The sequence below is a fragment of the Trichosurus vulpecula genome, chromosome 5 (genome assembly GCF_011100635.1).
Source record: "Trichosurus vulpecula isolate mTriVul1 chromosome 5, mTriVul1.pri, whole genome shotgun sequence".
NCBI lineage: Eukaryota > Metazoa > Chordata > Mammalia > Diprotodontia > Phalangeridae > Trichosurus > Trichosurus vulpecula.
Window position 1 is genome coordinate 284,289,403 of NC_050577.1, and position 13,914 is coordinate 284,303,316.

The window sequence follows — 13,914 nt, forward strand, 5'->3', positions numbered from 1 at the left end:
TATGTGTGTGTGTATGTATATATACATATATATGTATATATATATGTATGTATATACATATATATGTATATATATATGTATGTATATACATATATATGTTCTAGTAGTGCCATGTTTCTGAAACCAGTTTGCCTATAAGCTGTATAATACTTAAGTAGTTTCAAGCAACTACCATACATAGCCTTTGAGAAGAAATAGCAACAAACTATTTTGTTTGAGTATAAAGCATGTGCTTTGCCTGTATCAGTTGATCTGGCTCTGATAGGCATGCAAGTTGCTAAGTTTGCCATAGAGTTTTAGAGTCCACATTTCTTCAAAGTACTGTCTTTCAGCTTCTCAACTTCATTTTCCAATGGTTAATTCTCTTTCGATTAGCTAACAATAAAGCTAAAAGGAAAAAGTTATGCTAAGGAATGTGTCTAGGGTATATGTGAGTACAGAGCTCTTTCAATTCTGGAATGCAAGTGCTTAAGTCCCATTTCTTTAAAAAATGTGTGAATATTAAATTTTGGCTTTTCAAAGATTCACAATTTTACCTTCAAAAATATTCCTCTCTGTTCTTTAAGAACTGAGTGAAATAAACAATAGCAGAACTGTTTCTAAAAATAATTATATGATGTATTTGATGACATGGGAGGTGGAGGGGAAGGTGTTCAAGGGGAAAAGTATCACCTTTTTTTTTTTCCCCCAAATGAGGGGAGGGAAAGAAGATGGAAGTATTGAATATAAGCATCTATCTTCTTTGCTAATAACTGCTAAGAGAAGTTCCTAAATTTAAGCTTGAAAATACATATCAAATTCTTGAAACCCTTAAAAGGTCTGAAATTAGGAAACGTTTGCATCGTATCAGACAAAAGGCTTCGGGCAACATTTTAGTAATAACTATTTCAGTCACGCCTAATAGTGTTCTAAATATGTGACCTTGATATCTAGTCCTCCTGTTTTGAGGAAAGTCACACATATATAAAATCCCTTATCTCTTGTTCCATATGTCAAGGAATATTCAATTAAATGTTCAATTAAAATTGAAACTTAATAATCTCTCATTGCCTCACTTCCCAACCCTGCTATCAGGGGCTACCAGTAGTAGTAGTGACAGATTATAATCTGTTTCTCCTAAGTGTTGCGTGAAAGTGTTACATTTGGTGGTGATAAACATTCAAATGAAACACCAAGGTTAAATGAAGCACCTGGGTTAAAATTCTAGCTTTCTCTTAATGTCTGTTTTTATTATAAATAAAATCACTAGTGTGCACTTTAAGTCAACAAATGAGTACTTCTGAAATTTGTTTTAAGTTCATTCTCAAAGGGAAGGGTTATAAAAGCTGCTTATGGTCACATCTAAATTTGTTGCAAGGTTTTTGGCCTTGACTTGAAAAATGAATTTGAGAGGCAGAAGTTTTCTTATAGTGCTACTCTTGATCATTATTTAAGAATGAGTGTGGTATGTATTAATCATAAAATCTTAGAACTGGAGGGAACCATTGAGATCATCTATTGCAGCTCCTCCCTCATTTTACAGGTGACCCTAGTTCAGTGACTTGTTCAAATTCACAAAAAAAAATTCACAAAACTTTGGTGGCAAATTTAGGTCCCTTGACTGATTCCCAAACCCAAATACTCTTTCCTTAGTTATGTTTAAAAGTTATTGAGATCATTGTCTTAATCCTTGGGTACTTGTTAATCAAAACCCCAGTTTAACTTATTGTTAGCCACGAATATATAGCAACATTATTATTTTGGAATCTTAAGCTCTAGGTTCAAATTCTGGCTTTGATACTACTTGTGTGACCCTGGTCAAGTGACTTGACCTCTACTGAAATTTTTTATTTAATCAAAGATTGTTTAAAAAAAAATTGTAATCTGCATTCGTGGGCACTTTATTCTTACTACCAAAATTAGATCCGTTATATTTGAATAATTAGCCTGAGACAAAAAATAGGGTGAGTCTAAATAATAATGTATTTTCAAAAGTTTCTGAAAATATAAAAACTAAGTAGGCTAGTATAATACGAGTCATCCTAAGACTCATAACACCTCTGAATGATTCTCTGAACTTCAAATTAACTGAATTATAAAATTCTTTACTTGTTGAGAAGACAGGCTTAAGTAAAAATGATGGAACTGTTTATTTCTTTATTCAATAAACTTCTGTAATCTCTTAAGTCTTCAAGGCAGATTATTTATGACATTCAACATGTTAACTTTTCTCTCCAGTAACTGAAAAGCCCATTAGTAAATATTATGATTGATATAATTAACCCCTTCTAAATATTAGTGTACCCCTTCATAAAGAGGAAGATGACAGACTGGTTTTTTGGTTTCAAAATTTTTTTCTCCCTGAGGTTGAAATCTTAGAAAGAGTAACAACAATTCTTTATATTTGCTTTTCCTTCATCGCAGTCTGCACAGGAAAGGAAAGGTAAAATAGTAAATAATAGAATTCACTGACACTGCTACTCTTGATGTAAATAATATTACTCTTCCTCAGATTGCTATAAATTGTTTTTTTCCACAGAAATAAAATATTTATCAATATATGTAAACTGAGAATTGTAGTATATCAAATTATTTTTTCTTCTGACTTACTCAAAGAATAACGATGCTGAAGCCAACTCATCTTTAGACTGCTTGAATAAAATTTTTATTATCAGCTAGGTTGTTTTTTCTCCTAGTCACAGTTGAAGCCACTTTATAATGTAGAAATTCCTTTTTCCTATCTTGAGTAGTGAAAGTCCATTTTTAAGGATATGTTGTCCAACAACCAGAACACTTTCTGGATTAGTTACTTGCTTGTGGTTTATACTGACTCCTCCGTCTGTGATCATCTGGTACCTGAAAACAGAAATGTATAAAAAGATGATGTATTTCAAATATAAATATAGATCTCTTAGACATATTTACATATTTAATAGGTCTCCAGCTTAGAGTTGTGCCCTTATTTCACTTGTTTCCCTAAAGGACACTTAAATAAGCCATTACAGTAGGAAGAAATGCCACTTGCTTTTCTTTTTCTTTTTTTTTTTGGTCTCCTCTGTAGCGTAGAAGAGAAAATGCAGCACCTGACAGTCCGGACACCTGGGTTAAAATTCTAACTTTTACCATTATAACTATCTTCACCTGTTACTATACTATAATAACATTCATGCTGGTTTTGAAGTATTTATCAAAGGGGATAAAAATTAGGCTTCAATCACCGTCTTTTGACTCCTGCATGCAATATTGTTCAATTAGCATGTTTCCAAAGTTAAGCACAAGAAAAAAGAGATGAGATAAATACAGTAAGTTCATACAGTAAATATTCTCAGTGCTATTTCACTAGAGGGGGAGAAAAAAAGACCTGAAGATGTTACTAAAGTTACCAGGGATCTCAATTTCTGATCTCTCTCTCTCCCAAGCCCTAATACTATTTCCAGTGTTGCTACCTGGATCACCTAGACATTTCAAATTCAACATGTTCAAAACAGAACTTTCCTCCTCTTTAATAAAATAATTTTCTGATTTCTCTTGTTTTCTATACTTTCGTCATTCTGGTTAGCTATGCCACAAACCTCAGAATATTCTTTGCCTCTTCACCGTCTTTTGCTCATTCAGTCACCAAATCTGATTAATTTTACTCCTGTAATTACTTCCTTGCTTTGCAAGTGTTTACCAGCGCAGTTTATAGTGTTTTTGATCTCCTTTGGCAGTAACATTTGTAGTTGTTAAAATTCTCTATCAAAATGTAAATTCCTTTTTTCCATCCATTTCTGACATTCTGGTATCAGTAACAGGTTGGAATTATTTTCTTTGTATGCCATATTGTCCTTTTATTTTCATTCTTCTGACTTTGTATTAATTCTGATCTTTGGTCTAACAAACTGGTGAAAGGCTGTATCAGAAGAATGACTCAAGTTACAAATGAATAATTTCCTATCAAAACTATTTGATATTCCTATCAAATGACAAATGAGCAATTTACTATCAAAAATCATTTAAATTTTGTGATGTTAATCAGCATTTATCATACCCATTAACTTCTAGTTCTAGAAAGTGTACACAATACATCAGAATGATTCTTTGTGGTCTCTTTCCTGCTTCTTGAATCACACTTTCCAAAGTATTTTTCACTATCTTTGCCTATTCCCACCTTTGTGCTAAAGCCATACAGTAGTAAAGTAAGTATAAGTTAATTTAGTTTGGATGGTCCTATAGTTATTTGGTCCTTCATGTTATTTCTGTACTATATTATCTACAACAGATGCTGGCACATTGCTGAAATTATTTTTGTGGTGCTTTTTACAACATTGCAGTGATGAGCACTGCAATGAAAAACCAAATGTCCCATAAAATGATGTTTCTTCTTGCCTTTGGACACACAATAAAACCAACTCTGCTAACTCTTCTTTGACTCCGAGTATGAACTCTTCTCATGTATGAACTTCCCTTGCATTAATTTCCTCATTTTCTAGGTTTATTTACTTAAAGAATATTAATATTAATCTCAGTCCCTTCAATAGGTTTGACTATCTGCTTATGGCAAAGTGCCTGGCACAGAAGAATTGAATAAATCCTATTTTGACTGAACACGGATCTGATTTAAAATACCAAAAGCTAAGCTGATGTTTATCAGCAGTCTTAAAACTAGGATTTTTCCCTCTTCTGGTCCCATCATGCAAAAATGGAAGGGACTATTGGCTATTTTGTATTTTTCTTTGTTTTATGAGGTTGACATGGTCAACTGGCCGATCTACTGATGATGAACTTCTCCCTCCACTTAACTAGGTAAAATCTTGAGAAAGCAGTGCCAAGATGGTATAATCTACCAGATCCTCCTGACAGTTTTAGAGATCTGGGGATGAGGCCTCAGCATAGGACTTTTTTTGAGGTAAAGGTATAACAAAGTATAACCCAGCTTAACTAAAAATCATGATGTGAATTATATCTTTGGACATAGCTTACCCTCTTGGGCCATCTGGAATGGCATGTGCTTTGCGACATGTATCTAATACACTTGTTCCAGGATCAAGAACCAATTCAGAGAATGGAGCTTCTTTAAATAGCTCTTTTAACTCTTCATCAGACATATTCTCTAGTGCATCTATACTGCAATGATAAAGGGCTTGTGTACACCTGAAAAACATACATTTTAAGTTATCCAAACATTTTAATAAATGTTGCAATGATAAAACTTGCATTCTGGCCCTACAGCAATTTTAACAGTCAAAGTTTTCTACATGGAAGAGATCTTAGGAATTATTTAACCCAATACTCTCACTTTATAACTGAGTAATATTCTTAAAATGTCCAGGTCACACAGCTTGTTAGCGCCAGTCAGTTCAATTCTTCTGACTTTTCATTAAAAGAAGTGTATTTTGTCCTGTCTTCAAATGAAAAGGAAACTTGTCCTACTTTATGTAGGTGTTTCTAAAATTTGATGTGGCTTCAATCTTCCAGGTTGGCTGAGGTTTCCTACATAATTATATTGGGTATTGATGTTTTGAAAAGATTACCTTTTGGCAGATTCTAATCCTTCTTGGCCATGAACAAACTTTGTTACTTCTGATGCAAGTCGTATCTGAGGTCCCCATTTTTCTGGTGCTTTGGTATGCATCTGCATTATATGTTCAATCTCCGGAAGGGGTAGAAAAGTGAAGAGTTTAAGGTACCTCAGAGAAAAAAAGTAGTAAGATATTCTGTATTTTTCATGACATTTCCATAATATTTTCCAGCTTCCTTATACTTCAGATATCAAGCTACAAAGAAATCTCTAATGTTTTGAGCAAGATACTATGTCTAACTATAAAGGACCAGAATCATGTGGACCCTTAAAAGACAACTTTCATCAAGCAAAATTTTAGAAAGCCTTTGTGAAATATTTGAGCTTTAGAACTTTATGATCTGATTTTAAAAAAACCCAAAATAGAAATAAAGGTCCAATATGTACAAAACTACTCATAGCAACAAAAGACTGGAAACAAACTGCTTGTCATTTGGGAAATGAGTGGGAAAAAAAAACAACACTTGGCATATGAATGTAATAGAATTACAGTGGTGTGAGAAATACATGAGACAATAACTTAAGTTTCATGCTTGTCTCTTTCTACTGACAAGGGGATCACTCAAACACCTAATCTTGACCAATAAAACTGGACTCAGATAGTTTCCCTACCATCAATTAGTTCTTTGTCAGTTGAACACAATTTCATGACACATACATAAACCTCACTGCTCTCTTGTTGGGTATTTAATTCTATTGTTTTTGAAAATAAGCATGCTGAAGGCTTTAAAGTAAGTTTGAAAGAACACACATAACTAGAAATTCTGTAGCAGTGACTTGATGTGGGGAAGTCAAGCATTTCAGGGATCATTCAAGCCTTCCCAGAATATGGAACTAAAGAATGCAAAGGAAAAGTGTAATCAAAACCAAAAAAATGCCAACAGCATTTGCTGCTAGAGAACTGAATTAATCAACGGAAAATACGCAAAGTATTTCTGTGGGGCCTGGCAGCTGGTTCTCTACAGTGCAGCATATGTCTTGAAGCTACAACAGCAAGAAGACTAGTAAAAACAACTAACTTTTCTATGGAGAAAGTGTCATGGCATTAATTACCAAGACTGGAGAATAAGACTGGAAAAAGATCTTTACATTGAAACTCATTTTTCCATTCAAAGCTATGTGCCAAAACTATTGTTAGAAGTCCAGGTAAACCTGTAAGATTTTCACATCTTCATCAAAATGTAAAATATTTTCCTCTTTTTAAAACCTTTTATTTCAAATAACTAGTATAGCTACTGGCACTCAGACCTTCTTTCCTAATGTCAGCTGCTATAAAACTAATAATCTTAAATAGAATGAAAATTTGGAAGTATGTGATGACAAAGAAAAAGTCACTATCCCACAGATTTAATGGTAATTCTGATAGAAGGCAAGATGTCTAGAAAATCTATCCCACATTGGGCAGGTGATAGATTCATAGATGAAGAGTCAGAAGAGACTTCAAAATTCAAACTCCTGTCCCAGAGAGGGAGATTTACTCAAAGTTACACAGCCGCTTGGGGTGGAACCCTGGTCCTCTGATTCTAAATCTAGCACTCCAGATCTAACCATCCATAAATCAAAATAATTATACTTAGGTTTCAGATAGCTTTTTTTAAAAAGGTTTTTTGTTTTGTAATGCAATCTTGTGATAGTTTTAATGTTATTTTAATGATATTTTAATGTTAATTTTTAAAAATGAACAAAAATCAATTTCTTTCCCTCTTTCTCAATGAGAGAAAAAAACATCATATAACATGCATAGTTAAACAAAGTAAACTTCTGCATCCACTATGTACAAAAACACTGGGGTCTTATTCTGCACCTAGAGGCCGTGGAACACCTCTCTGTCAGGAGAAATCAGTGGTACCAGTTCTCTTGTATTATGGTCACTGCAATGAAGTGAGTTCTCAAGTTTTTCAAAATTTTACTTTTTTACAATGCAGTTGATATCATATAAATTGTTTTTGTTCTGGTCACTTCACTCTCCTTTATTCATACAAGTCTTCTAAGGTTTCAGTGAAATTGTCCTTCCAACACTTCTTATGTCAAGATAGTTATCGTTACATTCCTAATATGTTCACCAAACGATGGACACCCTCTTAGCTTCCAGTTCTGTGGAACTATTAAAAAAAAGTGCTGTAAATATTTTTGTATATTATAGGCCCCTTTCCTCTTTATTTAGTCTCTCTGGGGCATAGGCTTAGAAATGGTATTGCCAGGTCAAAGGGCAGGCATAGTTTAAAGACTTTTTTGGGTATAGTTGTAAATTGCTTTCAAAAAACTGTTTTCCAGACTAATTTGCAAATTTTTCTTTTCCATAGTATTAAAAATAGTAAGTCCAACACTATAATAGTTCATAACAGATATTTTTAAATCATGCTACCAAAGTAGCCAGTCAGAACATTAGCAGACTGCAGGATGAATTGACAACTACTAAGAAGAGGTATGAGGACCAGCTCAGTAATGATGAGTGATTACCTTTGCAGAATGAATGAAACCTTATCTAAACAAAGGGAAGAAATTGATACACTAAAGAGGTCTAGTAAGGGCAATTCTTTTTAGAACAAAAGTCAACAGTTTAGTCCAGGGCTGTCCAACCTTTTGATTTGCCATTTTAGTGAGAGCTCTGCCTTAGCTTGGCTTACTAAAGCATTTATGTAAATTTCTATGCTTGTAGGCAGGCCGCATTTTAGACAGCCCCAGTTTAGTAGATAGTTTACAAATAGTTGGGTCAGTCATGTGACTGTCCTTTCTGATGCTGCTGCTGCCCAGAACTGCAAGTGCTGAAAATCCTTGTCCATTTCTGGAGTCAGCCTTTTGGAAAAAAAAAAAAATCAAAACTGAAGTATTGTTAGACCTAGTAGCAAATCAGTGATGTATATGGCTCTGAAAAAATTAGAATGTATTTGTAAGCAGTAAGGTGAATACAGAATTTGATGTCAACAATAAAATGCAAAACAATACACAATACCATGGATCTTATAGGAATTCCCTTAAGCTGTTTTTACTGTGCACTTTTTAAGATTAGGTGTTAATATGGGCATGTAAGAACAAACAAATTTTTGTATATTTTCAAACTCAATTATATGGTAACAGATTTGGTTATCAGTGCAATAGATGTATGTTTGTGGATAAAATGTACTGTTTATTGCTATAACTGAAAGCAGTCTCCACAGATTCTTTATGGAAACCTCTCCACAGTTCTTATGGTTTTATTATTGTCTCTATTTCCTGAATCACTCTCTGTATGAGAATGATTAGCTTATGGAAGTTGATGTTAATACATTCATACTTAAAGCAGTATCAAGTACACTTACACTTTTTCAAAAGAAAATAATCAAAATTAAGAATGTTGTTGTTTAAGTAATTTTCAGCTGTGTCCAACTGGGTTTTCTTGGCAAAGGTATGGGAGTGGCTTGCCATTTCCTTTTCCAGCCCATTTTTCAGATGAGGGAAACTGAGGCAAACAGGGTCACACAACTAGTCACATAGCTAGTCTGAGGTCAGACCTGAACTGAGGAAGATAAGCCTTCCTGACTCCAGGCCCAGCACACTGTACCACCTTATAAACAAAATCTTTATAACAATATTATATATTTAATATTTATTTAATATATTTAATAATATTCTAAATAAAATAAGTAGGAAAAATATCACATTATTGTACCATGAATGCAATTAAACTGTGGATGTTGCCAGTCATACTGAAAAAACTTGCAACAATAGAGATATTATGTATATCATACATATAAACACATACATTATACACACATGAAAACCCTTGCGGTAAATTTTTATATACACAGGGCAGCAATTTAAATAGAGGCTGCAAAAGATTTTTTTTAACCACTGAGTCTAATAGACATACTCTGGGATAACTGCTAATTAATAAGAGAATCATACAAGTTTACTTAAGCATTTTAGATTAAAGAAATTCAGTTACTACATGAAACAGACTAAATATAGAAAAAGGAACTTAATGCTAAAAAAAGTTAGCTGATAATTACAGGCTTCTAAACCTTGGATATGTAATTTTTCTGTAGCAAATTATAACTTTCAAAAACCACCACTTACCTTTCTATACAGTCATCAGGCTGTCTGACAAAAAACTGATAAAATTCAAAGGGAGAAGTTTTGTCTCTGTTTAGCCAAACAGCATTGCCAGCAGATTTTCCCAGTTTAGCTCCAGTTGTGCTAGTAATCAGAGGAACAGTGATTCCGAATACATCTTCTCCAGTCACCCTATTTATGAAGAACAGTGTTATGTTTCTCATTTAATTGGAAATACCTTCCAAAAGCCACATTAGAAACATAAGCAGCACCAAAACTAATCAGGGCGATAAGCAAATACATACAATTTATATTCCACCTCTTAAGCTATTTAGAGCTGGAAAGGTGCACACATAAGTTGATGATTAACTTTGCCACAGACCTGAAACTAGGACTCAGATCTCAACTACTAGTATGGCATCCTTTCCACACTGCCTCCATACTTATCTATTCAACTAGCACTTGTATGAGTTCTTCAACTGCTCTACTATCAAGAGGCCAATGATCTGTTGTGAAACCTTTGTACCTCAAAATCCTTTTAAAAAATATAGCTCATGTTTATGGTCCTTTAAGGTTTACAAAAGCGTTTTCCTTATTAACAAACCTTAAGAGGTAGGTAGTAGAAGCAGTGCTATCAGTATTTTAAGTGGACATTTTGATTTTCTAATACCTTTCCATTTCTTTTTTGGGGGGGGGGGGCAGGACAATTGGGGTTAAGTGACTTGCCCAAGGTCACACAGGGAGTACATGTGTCAAGTGTCTGAGGCCGGATTTGAACTCAGGTCCTCCTGACTCCAGGGCCCACTTAGCTGCTCCCGACCTTTCCATTTCTTAAAAGTACTGCATAGCATGTTTCTAAAATTAAAATCGATTATGCTTTGTGAAATATATTTTAACACCACTTAAGATCATTAGAAATATAATGTGCAGGGGCAGCTAGGTGGTGCAGTGAGTAGAGCACCAGCCCTGGAGTCAGGAGGACCTGAGTTCAAAACTGACCTCAGACACTTGACACATTTACTAGCTGTGTGACCTTGGGCAAGTCACTTTACCCCAATTGCCCTGCCTTCCCCCCTGCAAAAAAAAAAAGAAAAAAAGAAAAAAAAGAAAAATGTTTATAATGTTTATAATATAAAGATCATCCGAAGAGTAAAGAGTATCTAATTCCAAAGTATCTAAACATATAAGGCGCTCCATTAAAAGAACAGTAATCTTTTTCTACATGGTAAGAAATCATTTAGACTCCTGCTCTGTTCAGTGAGGACAGTCATCAAAACAAATAAGAAATATCAGAGTAATGTTTTTCTTTTAATCTTTCTTCAAATTGGCAACCCTGTGCCAAATTTAAGTAAAGGTTCCTGGTCAAGGGAAATATAAGTTGCCAGACATGTTGACTTTAATTCTGGCATAATTTTGCTCTGTAGCACACCTGTAGCCCTTCTTAGATTTAGATAGAGAATATTTTTTTCTGTGTTTCTTGAAGTGGTACACCAATAATTTCTGAGTCCCAGAGAATTAAAAGAATTGGAAGGGACCTTACATATCATGTAATTTAATCCTCCAATTTTACAGATGGGGGCGGGGTTGCAAAGCAAGTTACAGAGGATATTGTACCAAATCTCCTAATTTCTGCTCCAAAGTTCTTTCCACTGCACCATGCAGTCTCTTTTCAGCTTAGGAGAAACTACTTCATTTTTTGATAACCTGTCAATATTGCCACTCATTGCACATTTAGCTGCTTACTATCTTGAGCACTGGAATAGTTTGGGTGGAAGCAGGAATTACTGACCATCGGGGCATCTCCCTTTCCTATATATATGGCCCAGGAAGCCATATATAGGGAACATCCATTTACCCTATCTGCCAATGCATTCTCTGGACCACTACTGAGGGGAACCTGCAGCCTCGAGGCCACGTGTCCCTCTAGGTCCTCAAGTGCAACTGAATCCAAACTTCACAGAACAAATCCCCTCAATAAAAAAATAAAAATCCTTTCTTTTGCTTTAGTTTCTGAGGAGATGGAAATGGCAAAATCACTCTACTATTTTTGCCAAGAAAACTCCAAATGGGGTCATGAAGAGTCAGACAGGACTGAACAACAAAATGAAGATGACTCACAAATTTATATATCTAGCCAGCCCTAATGTCTCCTTTGACATCCTGCCCTACGTCATCAACTGCCTACTGGACATCTCCACCTAGCTGTCCCATCAGCATCTCAAACTGTACGGAATTCATAATTTTCTCCCTTAAACCTGCCCCTCCTCCAAACTTCCCTTTTTCAGTAGAAGATACCAGCATTACCTCCTGATATGCAGGTTCACAACTTTAGAAACATCCTGGCTCTTCCTTCTCCTAACTGCTAATAAGTTGCCACATCTTACTGATTCTACTTCCTCACCTTTTCTAGCTTCCATACCTTTTTCTCTATTCAAATAGCCACCACCACCATCCCAGTTCAAGCTCTCAGCACCAAGACTGGACAGACCATTGCAATAGCCCAACTGGTCTGCTTGTAGTCTTGGTCGTCTCCCGTTCATCTAGAGCACAGCTGCCAAAATAATTTTTCTGCAGGAGGTATTCCATTATGTCACTCCTCTGCCCAAAATATTTCAATGGCTCTGGAATAAAATATAAACCCCTCAGTCTGGTACTTTAAAAGGTTTCCACAGCTTGGTTTGAACCTATTTTTTCAGATTTACTTCACAGTATTCTGCTTAACAAACTATGTTCCAGAAAAACAGATCCACTATTCCCTAAACTCACCATTTTGTCTCTCACTTCAGCACCTTTTGTGGGTTATGACGCATGCTTAAAATGTATTTTTTCATCACCTCCCTCCCTCAAGGGTCTCCCTCTTCTTCAGAGGCTAATTCCCCAATCTTTTTTTCCCTCCTCGAATTTACTTATCTAGGCCCAAACACAACCTCAGTGACTTGGAGGTGGGGGCAGCTAGGTGGCACAGTGAGTAGAGCAGTAAGGAGGACCTGAATTCAAATATGGCCTCAGACCCTTGACACATGTACTAGCTGTATGACCTTGGGCAAGTCACTTAACCCCAATTGCCCTGCCAAAAACAAACCAAAAAAAAAATGACTTGGAGGCAGTGCAAGGGGAAGGAAGGACACAACTATTTTTTCCACTTGTCCTTTACTGCCTAACACAAGCACAATATACAGGCTTAATTGAATTACATTAAATCACGCTTATTTCCTAATCTAAACCGAGGTTGGGGAATCCTCCTAATCTCAAACCTTTTACCTACCAGAGGCAGCATTGTATGGTATGAAAGCACTTGTCTTGGAATCAGAAGATGTGGGTTTGAGTACTGCCTCCGACACTCCATAGTCATTTTTTGGGCAAGTCACTTAACCTCTGTAGGCCTCAGTTTCCTCACCTGCAAAATGGAGATAATACTTGCATCTACATCCTTACGAGGCTCAAAGGAGACAGGGAAAGTTTTTAAACCTGTTAAGCCTGAGCTGCCTCTGCCCAACCCACCTCCCACACAGAGCCAAAAGAAACCTGCAGCATTGGAGGCCCATACTTGTGGATGAATTCGTATCCAGACACTATGTTGCCCAGCTGGTCAGAACCTCCCAGCTGGATGCGGCACCCGTAGCGTTGGTGCAAGTAGTAGAAGTCGTAAGCCTGGAGGACCTGGTAGAAGAATTCGGCCAAGCTCATGCCCTCCGGGCTCTTGAGTCGAGACTGCACACTGTGACGGCTCAACAGCGTCCCCATGCGGAAACAGCCGCCCACGGCGGCCAGGAAGTCCACTAGCTGCTGCTGTGAGTACCACGCAGCGTTGTCCAGGACTGTGAAGGTGCCCCAGGTCCGCCCATCGTGGAAAAAACGCTGGTGGTGCACGGAGAGCCGCTCGAGTGAATCCCGCAGGGCTCGTGCGTTCTCCCGAACGCGCTCTGCGCTCAGCGCCTCGCGCTCTTTGGTGCGGCCGCTGGGGTCCCCGAGGCGCGCGGTGGCACCGCCAACTACAGCGATCACGTGGTGACCCGCGCGCTGGAACTGTAGCAGCCCTAGCACGGTCAGGAGGTGCCCCACGTGCAGCGAGTCGGCCGTGGGGTCGAACCCACAGTACACAGTTTGTGCGGTGTTAGCCTTCGCTCCGCTGGCCAAAAGCTCCGGCAGCTCCAGGTCAACTCCCTTTGCTGGGAAAATCTCCTTGAACAAACCTCGCTTTCTTTGCGTCATTAGTAGGTCCTGCGCCCCTGAGTGGCTCTCACGCTGACCTGAGGACCGGGGCTCAAGCCATTTGCCTACGCTGAATCGCCGCCCCTGACAGAACATCCGTAACGTGGGAGCCGCCATCTTGTCTAGCAGGG

At 37.0% G+C, this 13,914-nt stretch overlaps 1 protein-coding gene across 1 annotated transcript; it reads right to left on the minus strand.

Moving 5' to 3' along the window:
- Nucleotides 1–2,621: 2,621 nt before the first annotated feature.
- On the minus strand, nt 2,622–13,914 carry YARS2 (tyrosyl-tRNA synthetase 2). Its single transcript, XM_036759834.1, has 5 exons — nt 13,119–13,914; nt 9,596–9,763; nt 5,493–5,648; nt 4,942–5,112; nt 2,622–2,835 (listed from the first exon to the last, which is right to left on the minus strand). Exons 1-5 carry the CDS (start codon nt 13,898–13,900, stop codon nt 2,676–2,678), a joined length of 1,437 nt encoding a protein of 478 aa, XP_036615729.1. The 5' UTR covers nt 13,901–13,914; the 3' UTR covers nt 2,622–2,675.

Bases quoted from the DNA above. Each gene is read 5' to 3' on its own strand.
- YARS2 (XM_036759834.1), bottom strand. From the start codon at position 13,900: ATGGCGGCTCCCACGTTACGGATGTTCTGTCAGGGGCGGCGATTCAGC. The intron at 5,649-9,595 runs GTAAGTGGTGGT...TTTTTCTCTGAG, and splicing joins CCTGATGACTGTATAGAAAG to GTACCTTAAACTCTTCACTT. The intron at 5,113-5,492 runs GTAATCTTTTCA...TATGTTTTTCAG, and splicing joins GGATTAGAATCTGCCAAAAG to GTGTACACAAGCCCTTTATC.